At 40.2% G+C, this 25,232-nt stretch overlaps 1 protein-coding gene across 1 annotated transcript; it reads right to left on the reverse strand.

The window, feature by feature from the left end:
* Nucleotides 1-1,691: 1,691 nt before the first annotated feature.
* On the reverse strand, nucleotides 1,692-23,517 carry LOC135079027 (general transcription factor IIF subunit 1). Its single transcript, XM_063973657.1, has 15 exons — nucleotides 23,374-23,517; nucleotides 18,148-18,187; nucleotides 16,576-16,751; nucleotides 15,861-15,995; nucleotides 15,507-15,608; nucleotides 15,246-15,314; nucleotides 14,487-14,608; nucleotides 13,717-13,839; nucleotides 9,008-9,119; nucleotides 7,623-7,688; nucleotides 5,082-5,239; nucleotides 4,075-4,185; nucleotides 3,308-3,449; nucleotides 3,076-3,276; nucleotides 1,692-1,900 (listed from the first exon to the last, which is right to left on the reverse strand). The coding sequence occupies exons 1-15, from the start codon at nucleotides 23,424-23,426 to the stop codon at nucleotides 1,699-1,701; spliced, it is 1,812 nt and encodes a 603-aa protein (XP_063829727.1). The 5' UTR covers nucleotides 23,427-23,517; the 3' UTR covers nucleotides 1,692-1,698.
* Between the last annotated feature and the right edge of the window lie 1,715 nt (nucleotides 23,518-25,232).

The raw sequence follows: 25,232 nt of genomic DNA on the forward strand, positions 1-25,232 counted from the left end.
TTATGTTTTTAACATGCTGTAGGTATAAACATACGACAACGATTTAAATAAAAGTAACTAAGTAATAATAATATCATATTATGTATTTTTCTCGGTTGTAATGACCACAATTTCTGCACTAGCCTCGCAGGCTTGTGTCGCAGTAGTTGTGTTGACTAAATGACCCTGTTTATCGCACCAACTTTTTAAACGGATAGTTTTTTTACATGCTGAAGGTATAAAATATACAGCTATTTAAATAAAATTAAGTAACTAATTAGCCACTCTGTATATCGCACCGACTTCTCGCTACTGGACAAGATTATTAAAAACAAATCCAGATCACAAGTAATAAGCAGGTCAAGGCGCGCGACAGCCTACAAAGGACGAGGCCGCGAGGTCGCTGCCCGTGAGCTTGTTGCTACTTGGCTTTAAGCTCTAGTTACTTCCGGTTTGGCTGTTTTCGGAAGTCGATTATGTAAGTTTATTGCCGATAGCTTAATTAAAAGTTACCTCGCTCGGATATGTAGGAAAGCCTCAGTGATTTAGTGGTTTGATGTGAGTTGAATTTTCTCGGCGTTCGATTTGCATTTCCCGATTTTTGTTAGAGTTATAGACATAAACAGGTTTATGAGACAGTCAATGTATCGTCTCATGAATTATCATCTAACACTATGGCTGTTCATGATGAACAGGTTTTTTATTTCAGTGTACTTAATAATCAACACGGATAGAGCATTCTATTATTTATTCCAGTTACACACTTAAAAAGCTGGTGTCAGACAGTCTGAACCAGACTAAGTATAAGAAACTGCTTACTAATGTGTGTCTATTGATCGCCGGATCATTATTAAAACCGGAAAGCATATTATCATAAAAATTTTGCCAATCAACTGTCTGTAATGGAAATCGAACCAAGAATCTCGGCTCGGAGAGAAACCAATACTGAACCGTTGCGTTAATCTTATTGCTTTTAAACAAGTACTTAGTTATTTTATTCAAAACAAGTATTAATATGCAAAAGTATTTAAGTACATGGCACAGCAAGAAGGAAAAAATTAACAATGTTTGCTTGAAGACCGCGAATAGGGTCATTCTACCAGTTGACCGTCTGCATAACGGTCCGATCGAGTATATTTTTACCACAGCCGTAAATGTTAATTTGTAATATTTCTCTCATTTCTACTACACAATATTTAATTTTTTTAATTTACCTACTGTCGAGTTTAACTTTACAAATATGTGCCATTTCTAGGAATAAAGCTCATGGCAGACTTATCAACTCGGAAAGGGTCAACAATAAAATAAAAAAAATATAAAAATACCATATTGCTTTTCGATGAAGTTTCATACAAAGAATACTGACCGCCTCGAGTTGATACGGTTACGATTACGATCCCTTTCCGGGTTGATTCGTCCTTAAATCTCCTCACAAACCGACGATAGTCTAATGCTAGATACTATGGCACAGAACAATAATAAGTACTCTATGGCACCTAATACAGTAGCAATAGATGTGATTTTGCAATAAACATCCACGCATAGATCAAGGCGAGAGTTCTGTACATAGGCGATGTGCCTCGACTCTTCGGTTCCTCACAGCACCGTATTCATTCCGAACCAGTCTTTACAACGAGTTAAATAAAACACCAAATAAAAAAAAAACATTTCATTTATTTAGTAATACACTAACTTAATACATTGTGATTGTGATGATCACTATTTTATACTGAGATACATCTTCCCATTGATGTTCTGCTTGACGGGGTTGATTCTCTTCAAGATTTGAGTCATGGTTTCCACCAGCCGCTCGCTCTTGACGCCGGTCCTCTTGGATTTGAACTTGGTCAACAGTTCTGTGGTCGTCATTGGTTTGCGGGCCAGGTAACGACGCACCGCCTCTTCAGTCACGCCACATTCCCTGGAAAGTGAGCTTTATTAGTATGGCTGTAAGAGTGATATTACGGGAGCATTTGAGCGCTTAACAGGCAGTTGTTTATGAAATATTGGACGTGTTTAGACCCTATGTCACGCCTCATGCACTCCTTGTAAAGTGAGCTTTATTATTAAGGTTGTAAGAGTGACCTTACAAGAGCATTGGGGCTACTCCGAAACGCTGTTTACGAAGTTTCAGGTCTATCTGTCACAGTCTCTCATGCTGGCATCTTGCTTTGCGTGAGAGGGATGGTAACATTGGAAACCTCGGATATTTTTCGAAGTAACCCCACATATTCAGGACTGGCTAGAATATGTGGCTGTGCTAAATGTACAGAAGCTGGAAACATTGAATTTTGTATAATTACGCGTTATACCACAGAATAATAATAAGTACTACGTACAGAAGTTTTACTTCGCGAAGGTATTTAAAAAAATGTATGCTCAATGTCATTAACAATATGGTGTAATTTAGCCTGTCTCAAGAGTCAAGCACCATTTTGTTGACAAACGTCAGTGATCGGCACTGCGCCGAAGCTATAGGGCTGACTTCGGTAAAATGATGTGACGTGAGGTGCCAAACTGCGGAAAATGGCGGAGGAAATACATGATTTAGCCTCAGGATTTAGTATGAATTATCATGAATAATATTAACTACTTATTTACCTCTCAGTGTATTGAGGCAACTTAAAAAAATACATTCTGTGTTTTTATTATTACATATTTAGGCAGTTAAATACTGCACAGTATTTAGTACACCATTTTCTTTATTTTCTTCCATCATACACAAGAATACGCGTGCGTGAGTCAATGTTCGCTCGTATGTGAGGCCTTGTAGAATAGTATCCTGTAGGTGGGCCATCGTGCGTGTTTTATTTTCGATGTAAACTCGCGGAGATGAACAGGCCTGGTTATACAAGCATTCGGTGTGTCCGAGCGTGACGTGCTGCGCTGTCTACACACGCTATAGTCTGGTAGCCGAGCAGATAGAATTTCATCCAATGACCCCCAAGCTACCCAATACCCATCCTTATCACTCGCGCGTAATTATATTGCTGTCGCGAATATGCGACGGGCGGCCGCAGTGAGGAGCAATAAGGATGGGGTAGCTTGGGGTCATTGGACGATATTCTATCTGCTCGGCGACCGGACTTTACTCACATGTAGGAGGGGTCGAGCTTGGGCCGCTTGGAGGGCGGCGCGTTGTTGGCGGCGTTGGCGGCGGCCACGGCGGCGCTGTCTACACGCGCTACTGCCGCGCTACACGCGCTACTCACATGTAGGAGGGGTCGAGCTTGGGCCGCTTGGAGGGCGGCGCGTTGTTGGCGGCGTTGGCGGCGGCCACGGCGGCGCTGTCTACACGCGCTACTGCCGCGCTACACGCGCTACTCACATGTAGGAGGGGTCGAGCTTGGGCCGCTTGGAGGGCGGCGCGTTGTTGGCGGCGTTGGCGGCGGCCACGGCGGCGCTGGCGGCGCTTGGCGCGGGCGTCGGCGTGCCCGAGCGCGACGTGCTCGCGCTATTGGGAGCGCTCGCTGCAAATTAAAAGAAAACACTGATATACTCGTAGCAAGTTCAAATTTTTCATTGTTTTTCGACGAGGGAATAAGAAGAAAACACTAATATAGCAAGTCAAAATTTTTCATTGTTTTTACAAGCTTTTATTTACTTTCACATGTCTGGTGTCTGTCGTCAAATCTTGCAACTTAAAATTGACCCACTTCCCGGTTTCCAATCGAGCTGAAATTTTGCATACATGTATATTCAACCTAAACACAAGAGAGAATAAGGTTAAAAATAAGGTGGGAACTATATTCCTCTATCTTATTAACCTTTTACGCGTGAGCACTGAATCAGTGCGAGACACAATGACTTGGATTTTTGTCTGGTATCTCGGTACGTGATCCTTTAAGGGTTAATGAATTTTCGAATAACGCTAATTTCTATTTACTCTATTCAGATAGGCCGGCTTTAAAGCTACACACATTTTGGTTGAATGAACAAACAACCACCATTATCGATTTTTTTTAAAAGTAACCCTGTATCACATCAATGAATGTTTGCCTACACTCTCCACGCTGGCCAAACTGGTTAGGGATTATTACAATACTTAGACAATATGATATTTCCGCGTTTATAATAAGGCGTATCAGAAGTTACCTGTCGCCGACGTACCATTCTTGTCGTTGGAGCTGCTTTTCCCTTTCTTGGGCTTCTTATTGCTGCTCTCGGGGTCTGTGTCCGAGTCCGAACTGAAGTCGCTACTTGATTCTGTAACAAATTACCATTTTACTTATAAACAGTGAGTTACTGTGGAAGGTTTCGATAAGGTTTACGTTAAGGTATTGAGTAAAACTAACGATGATTTACTGAATATGTCAAAAAAGATCAAGCCAACTGGGAGCTTTAATTAAAAACGCTGTCTAATCCCTTTGGGAATAATGGTGGGATTGTTCCATAGATCTACAGAAAAATCCCCATGTTTTGATACCCAGCAGTAAACAATATACTAAACCGATGAAAACAATTAACCATTTTTTCTTGTATTGATAAATGATCATCATCATTACCACTGCGAAACATAGGCAGGGCCGTCTTCAGCCTACTAGGGGCCCTGGGTACATAAGGATCAAGGGAGGCCCTTCTCATCTGAAGAAAGATCTTTTATGAGAACAGACCATAGGCCTCCCCAAATGATTCCCATACTGACCGGTTGGCAGTGGCCTGCATCCAGCGCAGTGGCAGCGTAGCATGGGTTGGGACCCGGGGCGATTTGCCCCCAGGATTTTGATACCGATTCGAAGACGAAAGATGTTAGTACTAAATCATCTAAATATATATAACTCAAAGGTGACTGACTGACTGACATAGTGATCTAACCACTGGACGGATCGGGCTGAAATTTGGCATGCAGGTAGATGTTATGACGTAGGCATCCGCTAAGAAAGGATTTTACGAAACTCCACCCCTAAGGGGGTAAAACGGGATCCACGCGTACGAAGTCGCGGGTGGCCGCTAGTGAGCTATATGATACCAATCGCACCCCCTGATGCTTGGCACCCGGGGCGGGTGCCGTCCCCCCTTACGCCGCCACTGATCCAGCGAATTCCTGCAACCTAACTGATAAATGATGGTAGTAATTAAAAAATACCCCAATAACTCAATACCTTTCTCTTTCTTAACGTCGTCAGCCTTTTTCTTCTTCTTGGTGAGCTTGCTGGCGCGCTCCTCGCCCTCCTTGGTGGGCTCGTCTTCCTGCGCGTCCTCCTCCTTGACCTTCTGTTCCTGCTCCTCTTCCGAATCCTCGTCGGAGGTCAGCAGCTTCCTAGAAGGTAAAGCTTAGTACTGCAGCTGCCTTTTCTATCTTAAGACACCCCGCAGACTACATACTTTTACGCCCGTTTTTACCATCAATACCTAATTTTTAAGCTACCCCTATGAAAGCAAAATTCCTGTTATGTGTCTGTTATGGTCACTTAAAAATTAGGGATTGATGGTGGAAACGGGCATTAGTCTACGGTAGTTTGGTCGGCTTCCAATTTGTATGAGGAATCGGGCGATACCGGATCGGTATAATGTGCCTTTGTCAAAGAGACCTGATGGTTCATATATTTTTAAACCAAAATTTAAAGTAGCCAAGATAGTACGTGATTACCTTAATTCATACATAAGGTTAAATTAATATAATTTCAGTCAAAACTAAAAGACAATTTGTAAGTGCCAAACGTTACTTGATATTGTTTTAGTTAGAGACAGGTAACATGAAGACCGACAGAACACATACCAATCCTGTTATTGTTGCCACAGGGTACAACTTGTAGATTTCAAGTAGGTACATGAATGCAATTCGATTTTTGAGCAATTCCAAGAATTTTCGCACCACGATTCACCATTTGGTTGCGTTTCAGAAATCTAAAAAATTTTGGAGAACATAAAAATGGTTTTCACTCCCACTTTTACTTGTATGCCAAATAGGTATGTAATTCAAAGTGATAAAAATCTCACAGTAGCATAGAACTCACACTAAATCACAAATCGTGGCAGCTTTATGTCTCTAGGTATAGGTTTATTCACTGTCCTAGAGCAAATCACAACTGCTCTTGTGAAACCTTGCATATCAGAACATCTGTATGGTGTCTGAGAATTAGCCAAAGTAAAAAAGCCGCAAATGAAGAATTTGGACTGGCTGTAAATAGCGACGTTAGTGCAAAGACATGTTACGAAGTTGAGTGGAGCTAGGATGTGTAGCTGACTGATGATCTTGGTCAATATCATCTTTGACTGAATTTTCCGGCTTATTCCATTATTCCCCGTTGACAATCCCCGTCAACAATTAGTGAACTTTTTGTTCACTATTAACGCCAATTGGAGCTTATAATGGGGAATAATGAACTAAAAAGTTCATTAATCCCAGTTATATTAAGATTTTATTTTTAACGTAATGGGGAATAATGAACTAAAAAGTTCATTAATTTTATTTTTTATTATTCCCCATTATAAGCTCCAATTGGCGTTAACGGGGAATAGTGAACAAAAAGTTCACTAATCCCCGTTGACGGGGATTGTCAACGGGGAATAGTGGAATAAGCCGATTTTTCCAGCCAAAAGTAGTTTTGACCAAGAGCGTTTAACATAGCGAAGCTGTGAATCGGCTTGGGTGTTTTGACCAGAGATGTGGTATGAAAATAAGCGATGCGGAGATCGATATTGACTTAATTATCCACATTCAAAGAAATGAAATAAAAAGTTTATTCAGTTTAATAGTACTGTAATAAACTGAATTAATTCAAGTACGTAATAATACTGAATTACCAATTCGAAAGATAAGACAGTTATATTACTAGTCTACTTATTAAGAATTGAACGTCTAGCTAAGAAAAATATCACGAAACTTCTTATACAAACAAAGATATTAAGAATATAATTATAATGCTTGCCTAACCAGCTATTCATAAATGCACTTTGTGCTTAGAAAATATATGTTTTACTCTGTGTTGAGTGTCTACTCTGTAAAACAGTTTGTGTGCTGTTTAGTTCGTCGCGCCACCATTCTCACTCGGCTCGCAAAATCTCGTGGTTTTTCGGTGACGCTGCAGCCTCTTAAGAGAATGCTAAAATTAACCATATTTATTAAAACGCGAACGTTTTGATATGATTAATGGATGAATCCTAGCGATGATTCGTCCATCTTCAACCAATCTTTGTGACTCCTTTACGCATCTACTGAGAATTTGATGAAAATTTTCAATGTAATCGACATCTAGCTATAGGTAAGGAATTAACAATAGTGTTTGATACTATAGATTGTTTAAGAACTTATGTACAATATAGAATGCAATAAAGGTATTGACTATTGACTATTGTCCTGCCGATAAAATACCGATTATTGTGGTAAATAATCGGCGATACTGATACCGATCGTTTCATTCACGAAGACACGCCCCACCATTCTTCCGCTAATGTCTGAGTGTTATCGGTACACGCTAAATTATCCATGAGTGCACACGCACACTGCAATAGTGACGCTCGGATTGCTCGGATCAAACTCCCCGCACTCCCCTCGACCAAAAATTGGTGGGGCGCGTCTTCGTGGATGAAACGATCTATACCGATATCGATGGGTAACTAGATAAGAAGTTAAAGTGCAGGTAGTGTTAATATGGATTGAAATTATGTACATAATCATAGTATTTTTACAGAGTACAAACCTCAGAGCGTCTTCCTCTGCCACTCCCTTCAACTCCTTGTTTGCCTTAGTCTCGTGGTCAGATTCACTGAAACAAAATACAACGTAACCGAATGACACCAGTTTTCTAGCGTACCGTCATCGAAAGCCCGAAACCAATGAAAATCTACTACTAGAATTGACACCATTCAATATTATTTTTTGATTTGAAATTCTCATGTCAAGACAAAATTGACCGTATTGCAAAGGTGCGATGAGTCCGAATCCAAGGAAAATTCACTATTTTCCAACCAATTGAGTTACAAACTATTCGTTATTTCATGTCAAGACAAAATCAACCGTATCACAAAGGTGTAAAGTCACCTGACAACGAATGATTCTTTCTTTTTTTTATGTTAACCCTTTGACAGTCATAACATAAAATAATTACAAAGGACAGTGCCAATCCATGTATGGAAGTTGGACCAAGTGCTGCCCAGAATGAAACCATAGTGCATTTTGTTCCTCAAGCCAATACTAATTTGTAAACCGGAGCGCACTGTAATCTATCCCTGGAGTTAAGAGAAAAAAAGAGTTTTGTTTTGAATTATTTACATACAAAATATCATCGATGTATACGTACTACGCATAAGATTTCGCGATTGTGGCATTATATAACACTTGCTATTTTGAACTTAACCATACTGCATCCGTACACCTTACTTTAGTACGACTTCGACATTATTTAAGAGCGATTAAGCGCTGTTGCAGTAGTTTGGTTACTTGACAGAAATTAATTATTTCCAAAATGGAGCAAGAAGTTTTAGCTTACAATAACTTCAATAATCGATTATAATGCATCAATAAATTGATTTTTTGCAAGGATAGAGAAATAAAACTTCTTGCTTCATTTTTGAAATAATGAATTTCTGTCAACTTACCAAACAATTAAAACAGCGCTAGATCGTTTATAAAGAATGTGTAAATCGCACTAAAGTAACGTATACGGATGCAGTATGGTTAAGTTCAACATCACGAGTGTTATTTAATGCCATAATCGCGAAATCGTATGCGTAGTACGTATACATCGATGATATTTTGTATATGTAAATAATTCAAAACAAAACTCTTTTTTCTCTTAACTCCAGGGATAGATTTCAGTGCGCTTCGATTTTACACATTAGTATAGGCCTGAGGAACAAAATGCACTATAGGTTGATTCTGGGCAACACTTGGTCCAGACCCTGGCACTATCCTTTAAAGTGAATAAGGTTCAAAACATGGTGGGAACTATGTGCCCACTGCCTTATAAAGAATTAAGACAATTGAAACAGTATTGCAATGGTATAAATAAAGTCACCTGACAACAAACTATTATTTATTTCGTGTCAAGCCAAAATCAACCGTATCACAAGGGCATAAAGTCACCTGTCGGACGAGTCGGAGATATAATCCTTCTCCCGGCCCTCCTCGTCGCCGTCGTCGCTCTCCTCGAAGGCTTCGTCGTTGACTTTCTTCTTCTTCTTCTTCAAGGCCGCTGCTACATACGAGATTGGAGGAAAACTTTATTATACCTAAAGCCCGCTCTGTGAGCACGTAGAATTTTGTCCAATGACCCCAAGCTACCCATCCTTATCGCTCGCGCGTAATTATATTGCTGTCGCGATTGTGCGACGGGCGCCCGCAGTGAGTGTGCGAACGCGACAGCAACATAATTACGCGCGAGCGATAAGGATGGGTAGCTTGGGGTCATTGGACAAAATTCTACGTGCTCACAGACCAGACTATAGTTCTTGCAACTCACGAAGGCGAGTGAGTTGTACTTGTGTGTACGTGTACATGCACATAACGAAGTGTAATGTCTATCAAAACTTTTGAAAAACGAACAATAGCGAGCCACCACACATGTAAAGCTCGCCTTCGTGAATTGTGACAACTATAAGACTAGGCGCAGACCACCGATTTTTAGTTGGCCGATAGTTGGACCCGATTTTAATTTGTATGAAGAATCGGCCAAAACAAATCGGTGTAATGTGCGCACTTCCATACATGCCCATACTGATCAACTGCCCGACTAAACTATCGGCCGACGAAAAATCGATGGTCTCACCTAGGTTAATAGTTTTTATCCCGGTTATTGAAACAGAGACCCGCGCGATAAAGTTTTTCAAAGTCAAAGTCAAAGTCAAAATTTCTTTATTTGTTTAGACTAATAAATAGTTCTTACAAATCGTCATTTTGCTCTTAAGGAGCCTCTACATGTCTCATAATCTTTTTACCCTACCAGCGCTTCGAGACCAACATTTGGCAAGTGCTGAGAAGAAGCGCCGCAACAAACTCAGTCACCACTGTCTGCCGGTTAATATAAATAAATAGAAATAGCAGTAGTAGGTACATTCGATTCAGGAGCAGTTCACTGAATTTACCATGCATTCTTGTATAGTGTATAATGGGTATACAAAATTGCGTGGTATATTAAACAAGGTAGTGACGTGCTAATATCTAGACTTACAGATTACATACTTAAATACTAGTAGAAATGACTCGCATACATAAATTGGAATAACTTGGATTGACCAGTCCCCGAAAGCAGCGCCTGTTCACAGACATGACGAGTGAACCAGCCATCGCTTCACTCGACCATATTAGAGGGAATGTAACGACCCGCCTCACTACGCCACCACCCCAGAGACATTTTAGTGAGAATGACAATACCAAGTTATCTCTTAGAAAAAAAAAAAACAATAATAAAGCTAAGTAACAGTCCAGATTGAGAAGCATGACACTATAACATTTTAGAAAATTAGATTAGTTTATACATTACTTTTCATAGCACGATTTTAATTCTTTTTAGTGCGAGCATGAGAGGACCATAATCCTACTCCCAGGATGACTTATCATTAAGAAAATCTCGAGTTGTATAATAGGCTTTTTTAAGCATGTGATCTTTAACTATACCTTTAAATTTATTGTACGGTAGCTCTTTATATTTATCAGGGACTTTGTTATAAAAATGGATACCTTGTCCCATAAAGGTGGCAAACACTTTATTAAGTCTAAAAGCGGGTATAGCCAATTTATTTTTATTTCTAGTATTGATTTGGTGAATATCACTTTTCTTTTTGAATTCATTAATATTTTGTTGAATAAATAGAATACAGTTTAAGATGTATTGTGAAGCGGCCGTGAGAATGCCAATTTCTTTAAACAATTCTCTAAGGGACGCTCTTGCTTTCATTTTATACAAGTATCTTATGGCACGTTTTTGCAAAATAAATATTGTTTCAAAATCTGCAGCTTTGCCCCATAGCATGATTCCATATGACATTAGGCTATGAAAGTAGCTAAAGTAGACTAAGCGAGCTGTTGAAACATCGGTTAATGACCGTATTCTTTTTATTGCAAAAGCCGCTGAGCTGAGCTTTCCCGCCAGAGTTTCTATATGGGGGCCCCACTGGAGTTTTGAATCCAGGGTAATTCCCAGAAATACAGTAGATTCTACCAGATCGATTGCATTATTATTAAGTTCTATTTGGGTACTAACTGTTTTTACGTTAGGCAAAGAGAATTTTATACATTTTGTTTTCCTTGCATTCAGTTGTAGATTATTTGTAGTGAACCAACTTAAAACTCTTGTTAGTGCATTATTTACATCGTCAAAGTTATTTTTACTTCTATCAATATTAAAAATCAAAGATGTGTCATCAGCAAATAACACGATTTCGCAAGAGTCTTTAACAAAATATGGTAGATCATTAATGTATATAAGAAACAAGAATGGACCCAGAATGGACCCCTGCGGAACTCCCATTGTCACAGGTGACCCAGAAGACAAAACACCATTTATGTCGACTTTTTGAACTCTAAAGTTTAAATAGGATTGTATTAAATCCAAAGCCGAGTCCTTTACCCCATAATAGTGCAGTTTGCGAATTAGCGTTTGATGTTCTACGCAGTCAAAAGCTTTTGAGAGATCACAGAAGACCCCTAGTGCATTTTGAGAATTCTCCCAAGCCTCGAAGATATGCTTAAGTAGTGCAACCCCGGCATCGGTGGTGGAACGACCCTTGGTAAAACCATATTGTTCACTATGAAATAGTTTATTAGAGCCAAAGTGAATCATAAGTTGCTCCTGTATGATTTTTTCAAAAATCTTGCTCAAAGCGGGCAAGATAGAAATGGGTCTATAATTGCCAGGGTCGGTTTTGCTACCAGACTTAAATAATGGCATTAGTCTACTGTGTTTCATGAGGTCGGGGAAGATTCCCTTATCTATACAATTATTGAATATTATCGCTAACTGTGGGGAAATTATATCAATAATGTGTTTGACTATCTTGACAGAGATGCCCCAGATATCAGTTGTACTCTTTACATTTAAAAGATTAAAAGTTTTAGTGATATCTAATGGAGTAATATGTTTAAAAGAGAAGTGCGAGTCACAGGGTGTCACGTGGGTTTTCAATATTTCTTCAGCCTCGGAGGGAGATGACTTTAAGTTGGCAGTTGTTGCTGAAGCTATATTAACAAAAAAATTGTTAAAAGCTTCTGCTACATCTTTATCTGCAGATATCAAATTATCGTGAACTTTGAGAGAAAAGTCATTATCTCTTGGTTTTAGTTTACCAGTCTCTCGGTTGATAACATTCCAAGTTTCTTTTATTTTATTACTGGCGTTCCCTATCTTATGACTGAAAAAGTTGACACACGCAGGTGAAGAGGCGGGCAAATGGCTAGTGGCCATGGGGCAACAATGTACACCTTAGAGGGTCGTCTATTAATTTCGTATTAGCAACATTTCAAAGAGGTATTTTGAACATGAAGGCGCTGGACGCTGGCCGTTACCAATCTATCAACATGGAAATCATTGGGGGAGGCCGATGTTCAGTAGTGGACGTCTTTTGGCTGAAATGATGATGATGATGATGCTGATGAACATTTTGAACTTTCCCTCTCCCTGGCCATAAGGCGGTTATCACACTGCGCCGCGCTCCGCCGCGGAGCGCGTGATTTCATATAAAAATTCCCGCGCGCGGACGCGTTGTCAGTGTGTTGTGCCGCGCGTGTTTTCTATACAAACTGAGGTACTTGCATACAATGATTAAATCTGTCGTCCCGCGTACCGCGGCGGAGCGCGGCGCAGTGTGATAACCGCCTAAAGCCGCATAAATTAAAGTTACTGGCAGCTTTTCGGTATAAAAACAGCGTGTTAAAAATACTCGTGACACTACTACTACTACTACTTTTTACTACTTGTTTACCTATTAAAAAAAGAATTGATTTTGAAATTAAAACTCACAGTTTTTATATCTTCTGTTGGCTAGGAAGAAAAAGTATTTTATAGATCGTTTCATCCACGAAGACGCGCCCCACCAATTTTTGGTCGAGGGCAGCGCGGGATGCGGGAGTTTTATCCGAGCGTCATTACTGTAGTGTGCGTGTACCGATAACACTCAAACATTAGCGGAAGAATGGTGGGACGCGTCTTCGTGGATGAAACGATTGTAGGGAACCTACATTATTATTACACTTATTACTATTTAAACGCTATACGATCTACAGGGTGTTAGGTAAATATGTTTATAAGCCGACACTAGCCCATGTTAACATGTGCATATAAATGGTATGGTGAAGTCAGAAAATTGATATCATTATTATATTTTGTTAAATTTTCATACAAATCTTAATCTTAATTAAATTTTATTTTGTATGCAAATTAGAATTAAGTTTAAAATATGGTAGGAACTATATTCCCACTGCCGTATAAAGGTTTTAAAGGTTTAACACCACATCTCTATTTAGTACAAAGCAATTAACCACTATCCAGGCTAAAAAATAACAATTGGTTCTCAAACTTATCTTCACAGCATAAAGATCAAATTGATGTGGGCTCTATGGCCACCAGAGCTTAGTTAAGGCTGGTTTTAGTGTCACGCGGACCGTCCGGTGCGGACCCGCTTCGCACGGCCAATCTGTATGAACTTCTAGGGAGCGTTTTAGAGTAATGCGGTCCGGAGGAACCGCTCCGCTCCCTAGCAGTTCATACAGATCGGCTGTGCGGAGCGATCCGCACTGACAGTCCGCGTGACACTAAAACCAGCCTAAGGGTTAATGATTCCAAAGAACAGTTGACCAACCTTTCTTCTTGTCCTTTTTCTTCTTAGCGCCCGAGTCGCTATCGTTGTCCTTCTCACCGGCCTCCGAATCCGAGGACTCGTCGTCCGAATCGATCCACTCGTCCATTTCCGATATTTTCAAGTCTGCAATTAATTGTGTTTTGAGAATTTATTGTCTCTTGAGTGAAATATAAAACGTCCTTTGGTGGCGTAAATAATAACTGCCTTGCTAATAAAAATTAAACGCTCGTTGAACAGTGTTTAAAACACTAACGTTTAGTATGGAAATGTCAAGTCTCTTTAAAACAGTGTTCATAAAGAATGTAACTTTTTTTTATCATGCGTTCTTTAAACGCGCTTGACCGAGGTGATTGGGTCCAACTATTGAGTGTATCGCGTCTGTATCGCTATAAACACGCGTTGACATAGATTTTTGCATAGGCTTTTCATCACTACTACATGACAAAGACCAGAGTAATTCCTTTGAACACTGACGAAATACGAATACAAGAGATAACAAAAATATTATGTCATGCATTAAAAAAAATCTGTCAAAAACAATAAAGAAAACTATCAAAATCTTTAAAATAATGTAAAACAAAAAATGTTAAAAAAATAAAACGAAAGCAATGTACCTTTCTTTACCAATAGGCACACCGAAATTTTAGACATTTTGTGAAAGTTTTTTAAGTGAAGTATTTGTTTATATTAGTGTTAATCCTAAATTAAGAAAGTGTTAAATGTAAAATGTACATATTTTCGGAAATAAAAGGCTTATTATTATAATGTACCTTTCTTGGCCTTGGCGCCTTTGGGCTTCTTCTCGTCGGGCTCGTCGGGGTCGTCGGCGCCCTCTTCGCCGCGCATGCGCTTGCGGAACATCAGCGAGAAGTAGTTCAGCACCTTGTTGCGTCTGCCAGATGTGGATGCAAAATAGCACGTATTATAAGATGCATAAGATGCAATATTGCGGAGCATTAGTGAAAAGTAGACCTTGTTGCGTCTGCGAGACGTGGATGCAAAATAGCACGTATTACAGATGCATAAGATGCAATATTGCGGAACATTAGTGAGAAGTAGACCTTGTTGCGTCTTTATTGTAAAACTGCAACTATTATAACAACAATAAGATGCCATACTGCGGAACATCAGCGAGTAGTTCAGCACCTTGTTGCGTCTGCCAGATGTCGATACAAAATACCACGTATTATAAGATGCATAAGATGCAATATTGCGGAACATTAATGTGAAGTAGACCTTGTTGCGTCTTTATTGTAAAACTGCAACTATTGAAACAACAATAAGATGCCATACTGCGGAACATCAGCGAGAAGTAGTTCAGCACCTTGTTGCGTCTACCAGTTGTCGATGCAAAATAGCACGTATTACAGATGCATAAGATGCAATTATTGCGGTATTTTTTTAAAATTATTACACAAATAGAATCTTAACTCGATACCTATTAACACCTTAATGGATCGGACGGTGTTTCCGTTACATTTTGTATAAGATTCTCAATGAGTATTAAAAAAATAATTGTAATGAATTACCTTCCGAACTCTTGCTCTGCCTCTTCAGCAGACAATGCTTTATACCGCTGGATGGGCTGGAAGTTGTACCTGTGAAAAGTTTAGAGTGTAGTAACTCAGGTGAAGGATTATTGGAATATTCAAGTAGGAACCTAACCTAATTGTTTATAAGTCTATAAGTAAAAAAAACTTGGGAATACATTGTTTACAAAATATGTATAGTTGTAGTTGTTATAAGCAACATGTAAAAAGGTGTATTTATTTGAAGACTCCATTATTTACCATTCTTGCAGTGGATATGCATCGATGGCACCATCAGCGGCATGGGTGAACACGTAATATGCTGCATTCTCCGACACACCACCCTCACGGATGCCTTTGAATCTAAAATTAAATACATGATTTTGACAAGACTGCAGACTTATTTTGTACAAAATTTTCACTTCTAAAACCATTGCTTTTAGTTAAAAAAACATGAGAAATTGCACATCTTCTAAAGTCATCACAAATGAGAAATTGCCTTTTCTTTATTTTTATTTGAGAAATTGAGGTCAATAATGTAGTAAAAACGTGACCTACTGCAAAATATTGCAAACTCAACATATTTGGGCATATCAACAAATAAAGCTGACTCACTTCTTTCCAGTCTTGCCTCCAACTTTCAGTATCCACGGTTGATCCTCCGGTTTATATTTGCGCGAGATGATACCAAACTTCTTGCGACGGGCCTCCTCGCGAATGTCTCTGCCGTACTCTGAGCCAGCACCAAACCTTGGTGAAAACATAGCGAGATGTTTACTCAAATATATGTACTTTATCTTATGAAGTTTAATCTTTAAGAGAGCTTTCACATTTAGGCGATTAAGAGTAGGCGCACACCGTTGATTTTTAGTTGGCCGATAGTTGTGCCCGATTTTAATTTGTATAAAGAATCGGCGAAATCGAATCGGCGTAGTGTGCACTCCCATACATGCCCATACTGATCAACTGCCTGACCAAACTATCGGCCGATGAAATATCAACAGTGTGCGCCTACTCTTAGCGCGACAAACACGCGACAGACGCGCTGCCGAAAATTTCGTACTATGTGACAACGGATGCATGCCTTCACAATATACAAACGCCGCTGCCATGCTGCAGTCGTGCTACTAACGCCCTAATGTGAAAGCGCTCTAAGTCTTAACTATACCAAAAAAATATTAGTACTAAACATTGCATAATATTTACTTAAAGAGTATTTGATGACTCATCAATAACATTATTCACAAAGTTAAAGTTAAACTTACTGCTGGATTTATTCCATTGGATAGACTTAATAATTTCATAATGTTCACTGTAAATATTCACTCACTTGGGCATTTCCTCTTCGATTCCTTTGAATTCCTTGATGTTGTTTTCTCTTTCCATCTTTACGTGAGTCCATTTTGCAAAATCCACGTTCAACGTCGCGTTGAATCGCATCACATGATACTTCTTATTTACATTCTTAGGCACTCTTATTTTGAACTCTTGAGCTGCCGGGGCCCCCTGAGAAAATCATTGTTCAGTAAATTTCATAAAATAAAACAAATAATACATATTTTTTTTATAGAAATATAAAAAAACTCACGGAACTTCCAGCTGCTGACATCATTACGATTTCTTGTGAAAACTACCTTCGTTTAATTCGAAACGCACAAGTTACACATCCATTTTGTAAAATAGATAGGAGCTTTTCTATACAATTCAAATTCAACTAATTAAAATGAAGATTCAAGAAAATGTTACCTACATCGATGAAGCTACACAGGCACCAGCACGCATCAACAGCTGATAGCAAAATGTCATTTCAATTTTCAACACAGATTGACAGAATTTTAAAGCGAAAGCACAAATTCAAAATGTAAAAAATATTATTAGAAAATATTACAACTCAGTACGAATAAACATACATTTACATAAAATACCAAAAAATATTGTTTAAAACTGTATTTTACATTTATTATTTATATTATTACCATTAAAAATAAATATATTGCTGACTAGAACGAAAAACGAAACGCTGCTGCTGTCAACAAAAGTTAGAGCCGTTCGAAAACTTAAGTAAAGAAACTAAATTTTTTAGATTATTTGTTTTTAAAAATATATTGTTTGCATTATTTTGTATGATATTTTGTAATAAACATCAAATTAACAACAATTATAACAAAACACGTGGGCCACGTTACATTAAATTAAATAGTATTAGGAATTTTTGAACCTAGAATTCTTTTATTAAGTTGGTATTTGAACACCCACGTTAATGATTTATTATTGCTGTGTTGTGTGCTGTTTTGAAAATAAACTTTTGAAATAAAAATCTTAGGCCTAATTTTAAAAAATGGGCAAGAAGAAGAACAAAAACAAGGTTAGCGGCGCTGTTAAAACTGCTGCTAAGACTGAAAAGAAATTGGCGAATAAACTGAAAAAAGAATTAGCGAACCTGGGAGAGGTTAGTCCATGCTTTGGTTATTACCTTCATTATTTAAATTTAATTAAATTTATTTGCATATTCAATGTTTTCTATAATAAAAATGCCTAACTTTACACGTTGTATATTGTATTAGGGTCATTTCAGTACTGTAAATTAATTATTTTTCTACATAGGTATTACCTACCACCTTTAATAAATCTAATGTTTTTGAAATGATCCGTAAAAAATGTAAAAATAAATTTATTTGTCTAAATTCTGTAAAAAAAAGTATTTTTTTTTTATTTTGCTGCCAGCAAAATTCATGAATAATTATTTATTTTTAATGTTTTTTCACATTAGGAGGATATAGCAAAAGTAATAGCTGAGATAGAGCGGGAAGAAGCGAAGCGTGGTCAGGCGTCAGAGAAGACCCTTCCCAGTCCACCATCGCCCAGGGCCTATGCTTCGCTGACCCCACACCCCACCACTAACGAGCTGATTCTGTTCGGCGGAGAGTACCATAACGGTCAGACTGTAAGTAAAAAGAGAGTTTAATAATATGTTTTATGTCATAAAACTTTCAAATTGTGATAAAACCATTTTTCCTGATAAATGATTTCATTTTTTGTTTTAGTTTTTATGGTACTAAAGGTTTTAAATTAGTTTTAATTTACACCTGCAATACCTGCATGCATAGAAAGAATTGCTTACCTACTTACAAACTTATTGGAAAGATTGGTCTGTGGTCTGTAAATAAAGCAAAAGCAAATTCTATACATTTTCGAAAGTGTTGTTCATTTCCCTAATCAAATCACTTATAAAAGACAACTTATTTTGCCCTAAATAAAAATTATAATCATTGCACTTTTCTTTTAGACTCAAGTATACAATGAACTGCTGTTGTTCAACCCGGACAAGAACTCGTGGCGGCAAATAAAGGCACCCGGCGCGCCGCCGCCGCGCAGCGCGCACCAAGCTGTCACCACACCTGCTAATAAGTAAGCATTTCGATATTACATGCTTTGTAAGCTTTTGCATAAACTATTTCATTAATTCTTAACCAGGCTCTGGTGGCCATAAAGCCAACATCAATTTGAACTAAAAGCTGTGAAAATGTACAGTTGAAAACCAATGACTTTTTTGACCAGTTGGCGCCACTGTAAATTCACTGTCATTTGCTAGTGGTGCCAACTGTTTAGTATAAAAACGTCAAACGATAGCCCTCAATACAATGCTCTACTACACCAAGTTTTTTCTTTATTTGCTAGGGGTGAGCTGTGGGTATTCGGAGGAGAGTTCACCAGCCCCACTGAGACACAGTTCCATCACTACAAGGACTTGTGGTGCTTCTCATTTGCAGAAAAGAAATGGGAGAAGGTAATTATAATCCCTACATATTTTAATTTTTAATACCTAAAAAAAAATTGGATTCTGGTAAAAGTTTTGTATTACCTATATGTATAAAACAGTACAAAACTGACGATACCGCGAGTGAATTCAGGATAGCGCCATCTATGGCCTCTATTTGGAACTACGTTATTCTTATGTTTTACTCAGTACTTGAATGCTTTTAAAATTTTGTGAATAGGATAGGAGTCTAGTATAAACGCTTATGAATACATCATGGTCTACCTCTCCCCAGGTGTCTTTATCTTTGAGTAATGTTTAGTTAAACTAATTTATAAATGCAGGTGGTAGCCCCAAACGGCCCGTCCTCACGTTCCGGCCACCGCATGTCGCTTGTGGGGCGTGCCCTTATAGTCTTCGGCGGTTACAACGATGACGGCCGCGAGTGCCGCTACTTCGACGACTTATATGCGTTCTGTCTGGACACGCGAGTATGGAACCGCGTCAATGTGGCCGGGAGAGGGCCGTGCGCGCGCTCGGCGTGTCTCATGCTGCCTGGCGCTGATAGTGTGAGTATGATACATTACTAAAGTCCGGTCGCCGAGCACGGAGAATTTCGTCCAATGACCCCAAGCTACCCAAGTACCCATCCTTATCGCTCGCGCGTAATCATATTTCTGTCGCGCTCGCACACTCACTGCGGCCGCCCGTCGCACATTCGCGGCAGCAATATAATGAGGGCTATCGTTTTCATACTTAACAGTTGGCACCCCTGGCGATTGACAGGACCTTACTCTACAGTGGCGCCATCTTGATGAGTGCAAATGCGATAGTCCTCCTACCACTTACGCGCTCACCAGTGGTGCCACTGTCTTCGCTACTAGCAAGTGACAGGACCTTACTCTACAGTGGCGCTAACTGGTGAGCGCTAAAACGATAGCCCTCATTACGCTCGATAGCTTGGTCATTGGACGAAATTCTACGCGCTCGGCGACCGGACTTTACAGCTTACTATAGGGCGTTTACAATGACGACGGCCGAGAGTGCCGCTACTTCGACGACTTATATGCGTTCTGTCTGGACACGAGAGTATGGAACCGCGTCAATATGGCCGGGAGAGGGCCGTGCGCGCGCTCCGCGTGTCTCATGCTGCCTGGCGCTGATAGTGTGAGTATGATACATTACTAAAGTCCGGTCGCCGAGCACGGAGAATTTCGTCCAATGACCCCAAGCTACCCATCCTTATCGTTCGCGCGTAATCATATTTCTGTCGCGCTCGCACACTCACTGTGGCCGCCCGTCGCACATTCACGGCAGCAATATAATGAGGGCTATCGTTTTCATACTTAACAGTTGGCACCCCTGGCGATTGACAGGACCTTACTCTACAGTGGCGCCATCTTGATGAGTGCAAATGCGATAGTCCTACCACTTTAGCGCTCACTAGTTGGTGCCACTGTCTTCGCTACTAGCAAGTGACAGGACCTTACTCTACCTACAGTGGCGCTAACTGGTGAGCGCTAAAACGATAGCCCTCATTACGCTCGATAGCTTGGCCATTGGACGAAATTCTACGTGTTCGGTGACCGGACTTTACAGCTTACTATAGGGCGGTTACCATGACGACGGCGCGAGTGCCGCTACTTCGACGATTTATATGCGTTCTGTCTGGACACGAGAGTATGGAGCCGCGTCAATGTGGCCGGGAGAGGGCCGTGCGCGCGCTCGGCTTGCCTCATGCTGCCTGGCGCTTATAGTGTGAGTATGATACATTACTAAAGTCCGGTCGCCAAGCACGTAGAATTTCGTCCAATGACCCCAAGCTACCCATACCCTATATTGCTGTCGCGCTCGCACAGTCACTGCGGCCGCCCGTCACACATTCGCGGCAGCAATATAATTACGCTCGAGCGATAAGGATGGGTAGCTTGGGGTCATTGGACGAAGTTCTACGTGCTAGGTGACCGGACTTTACAGCTTACTATAGGGCGGTTACTACGACGACGGCCGCGAGTCCCGCTCGGCTTGTCTCATGCTGCCTGGCGCTGATAGTGTGAGTATGATACATTACTACAGCCCATAACTACGATTTACTATAGACCAGGGTTTCCCAAACTATGGGTCGCGAGCGAACATTGAGTGGGCCCTGGTGTGTCGTTCTACAGGCTCCTGCCTGTAGAACGACACACCACCCTACCGATCCAACCGCTGGGCAGCGAGCGAAATTTCCTATAGGTGGGTCCCGAGTTTGGAACTTCTATTAGATGAGTCGTAGCCCAGACAACTTTGGGAACCACTGCTATAGACCATTATAAGGCGGTTACCATGACCACGGCCGCGAGTGCCGCTACTTCTACGACCTGTAAGCCTAGGATGAGCGCCACGATAAGCTTTTATCGCGCTATTTACAAGCTTTATTTATACCATACGTTTGTCGTCTAAAATCATTGATAAGATTTTATCACGGCGCGCATCCTAGCCCGGCTACACGTCCTTTCTGATAAGGGACAAGGAAACTTTTTGGTTTCGATTTCCCCCACTGAAAACTCATATAACCCCACTTTCCACTAGTGGGAAGATTTTGCCACTGTCAAGCATCGGAAATGGACGAAATATTTGTATATTAATTCTGTGATATCGACGTGTGTTTTTTATTTATTTAATTAAAATGTATTTAGTTAGATGACCTTGCTAATAATAATCATCATCATCATCATCTCAGCCACAGGACGTCCACTGCTGAACATAGGCCTCCCCCAATGCTTTCCATGTTGCCCGGTTGGTAGCGGCCTGCGTCCAGCGCCTTCGTCGTCGTCATGATGTCGTCGGTCCACCTTGTGGGACAGTGTGTAGCTAACAATACTCCTTTGTAATCCCCAGCTAATAATCTACGGCGGCTTCTCCCGAGTCAAGGAAGGTCGCACGGAGCGCACTCACACGCACACGGAACTATTCCGATTGGCCCCCAAGAGTGGGGGCGGCGGCTACACGTGGCGCTCGCTGACGGGGGGGCCGCTGGCACCGCCGGCTAGGGCGGGACAAGCGGCTGCTGTTAACGCACATAGTGGGAGGGCTTATGTCTTCGGAGGAGTCAGTGTGAGTATATCACATCACACAGTGCAATAAAATAATTTGAATTTGAATCATAATCCCAGTTTTCATATTTTTAGCTATAAGGATGACTGTAGGGAAAAATCAGCCCTTATTTAGTTATCAAAAAATACCTGACACGTATTGTTAGATTTATCAAATCAATGAAGAATGTTCACTAATTTTGTTTTTTAGCTTTCTGTATTCTCTGTTAAAAATAAAAAATACACGTGAAAGAATTATTTCGATACGTCAATTAGTTTCCAAGATATTGAATTTTAAAAGTGCGGGCGGCGGCCGGCCCGCCATTTTATGCGCGTGACGTCATATTACAGTGACTGGCTCATATTTGTATGGGTGGAATCTTGCAAGCTGAATTAAGACCCACTTCCAGGCAACCGATTAAGCTGAAATTTCGCAAACTCATGTGATTTCGATGACCATGCAATATTATGATGACATGGAGCTGATCTGATGATGGAGCTGGAAGGTGGCCATAGGAACTCTATAATAAAACGACTTAAATCCATCGAGTTTGGGCTCGTTCGTTTTGTATTGATGAGTACTTCAATTCTATATAGTAATCAGGGTCTAATGATGGAGCTGGAAGGTAATTCGCAATAAAACGACACAATCGCATCAAGTTTGGGTTTGGTTCAATTTTAATTTCTGTGATGGGTCTGGGTGTTAATAAGTTTGTATTTACAAAAAAAAATGTATTTAAGTATGTTTATATCCGTTTTCTAGTGAGCGGACACTGTGAATGTACGTCACGCGGGGTCACGTGACCGTCGGCGGGACTCAATATTTAAGCGAACTTTGAATGCCTATAAAATCATAACTACTGGGTATTTTTGAATGAAATAAAAACTAATGTATTTGTAAATGTAAAAGCCTAACTGTAACATAGGTTTCAAGTGATTTTGCATACCTAGTAACATTCTCAATTAAAATTGTCAGAGATAAGCACGCCAAAGTTCAAAAGTGGAAGCTAGTGACGTCACTACGTGGTAAAAGTGTAGCACGGCGTGACGTCACCTTTTTAAACTGGTGCCTTGTCACAAAATATTTTCGTAATTATTTATTTGATTGCCACTTCAGCTTGCTAATCCATCGGGCTATGTCAGCGACTTAGTTCCAGAACCCCAGAAGATACTCAAGCAGAGCTTAGTTAAGCTCCAATTTACAATTTCACATCTCATGTAGTACATGACGCAATGAATAAATAAATTATGTAACAACTAATAAATGAATTATGTATCAAATTATCAATTCTAGGACGTAGAAGAAACAGAAGAAGAGCTTCGCGGTGAAATGAGCGACGAGCTCCTCATGCTAGACCTTGAAAGCGGCAAGTGGCATAGCGTCACGCTACGGACCGAGAAGCAAGCCGCGCCCGCGTCAAGCTCGCAAGACCAAGGCACAGAGACTGTGGAAGAGACGAAGGAAATTGTCACTGGTAAGTACAGTATCCCAGAATGACCTACGACCTACATAGGTATAGGATTCCAGGATGACCTATCGATCCTAAGTTTGGAGACTGACAAGCGTCATAGCGTCTCGCAGGATCAAGGCGCAGAGACTGTGGAAGAGACGAAGGAAATTTTCATGGATAAGTATAGTATCCCAGAATGACCTGCGTAGGTATATAATATCCCAAGATGAAAGCGGCAAGTGGCATAGCGTCACGCTACGGACCGAAAAGCAAGCCGCGCCCGCGTCAAGCTCGCAGGAACAAGGCGCAGAGACTGTTGAAGAGACAAAAGAAGTTGTCACGGGTAAGTATAAGTCAAAGGACGTCCACTGCTGGAGTGCCTCTCCCAAGGTTTACAAATAAGGACGTCCACTGCTGGAGTGCCTCTCCCAAGGTTTACAAAACCGGCCAAGTGCGTGTCGGACTCACGCACAAAGGGTTCCGTACCATTGATTTATGAAATTAAAATTATTATTTTTTATTTAAGTTATTAGTATGAGAAATTACGCGGTAATAAGCGGTTTACGATTTACGAGGTATTAAAAAAAACTACTTACTAGATCTCGTTCAAAACAATTTTCATTGGTAGTTTTTATAGTAATGTACATCATATGTTTTTTTTAGATTTTTCATTTTCTTATTTTAGAAGTTAGAGGGGGGGACCAACTTTTTTCCACTTTGGAAGCGTCTGTCACGCAAACTATTCGGTTTAGAAAAAAAGTATTTTAGAAACCTCGATATCATTTTTGAAGACCTATCCATAGATACCCCAGACGTATGTGTTTGATGAAAAAAAAATTTTTGAGTTTCAGTTCTAAATATGGGGAGCCCCCAATATTTATTATTATTTTTTTATTTTTGCATCAAAATCTTAATGCGGTTCACAGAATACATCTACTTACCAAGTTTCAACAGTATAGCTCTTATAGTTTCGGAAAAAAATGGCTGTGACATACGGACGGACAGACGGACAGACGGACGGACAGACGGACAGACGGACGGACGGACGGACAGACAGACAGACATGACGAATCTATAAGGGTTCCGTTTTTTGCCATTTGGCTACGGAACCCTAAAAACGACCGGTCCTGCCAATGCTTCCCGCGATTGTAAACTACTCATGATAAACTTGGAGACCGAGAAATATGCCACATAATTTGAAATATTAGTATTTCCAAACCGCCGCTAGCACCATCTATCCAAAGTTTCGCACACCATAATAATGTACTAAAGTTGTAACGGCACAATTTCTCAATACGTTTTATATTATTTATCTTTCTTTATAACTTTACTGCATAATCTGAATTGTACAATTGTTTGTTATCCTAAATAAAATAATAATAGAATAGAATAGAATAACGTTTATTTTGCTGCCACATGAATACACATACATACATAAAACAAACGGTCAACATTACAAAACCAGTCAAAAGAAAGACAATTAAAATTAAAATTAATCAGGACAGATACTTAGGCGGCGCTGCAGCAGCAAAAAGGTCCCCGTCTCAGCATGTGTCAAGTGCATACCACATGACAATAAAATTAACTATCATTCCAGTGGTAACAGACGAGGTGTTCACGATGAAGTTAGGCGGTGCGCCCGCGCCGACCAACGCCGCTGATGACGTCACCGTCGCAGTCAAAACAAAGACGGGTCCTTCAGCAC

Source organism: Ostrinia nubilalis, chromosome 2, assembly GCF_963855985.1.
Source record: "Ostrinia nubilalis chromosome 2, ilOstNubi1.1, whole genome shotgun sequence".
NCBI classification, from domain to species: domain Eukaryota; kingdom Metazoa; phylum Arthropoda; class Insecta; order Lepidoptera; family Crambidae; genus Ostrinia; species Ostrinia nubilalis.

Coding starts and splice junctions, on each gene's coding strand:
- LOC135079027 (XM_063973657.1), bottom strand. CDS start 23,426: ATGAGGAGCTCGTCGCTCATTTCACCGCGAAGCTCTTCTTCTGTTTCT. Junction 18,188..23,373: donor TCTTCTTCTGTTTCTTCTAC/GTCCTAGAATTG, acceptor TTTTACTTACAG/TCTGACCGTTATGGTACTCT. Junction 4,186..5,081: donor CGACGTTAAGAAAGAGAAAG/GTATTGAGTTAT, acceptor AATTTGTTACAG/AATCAAGTAGCGACTTCAGT.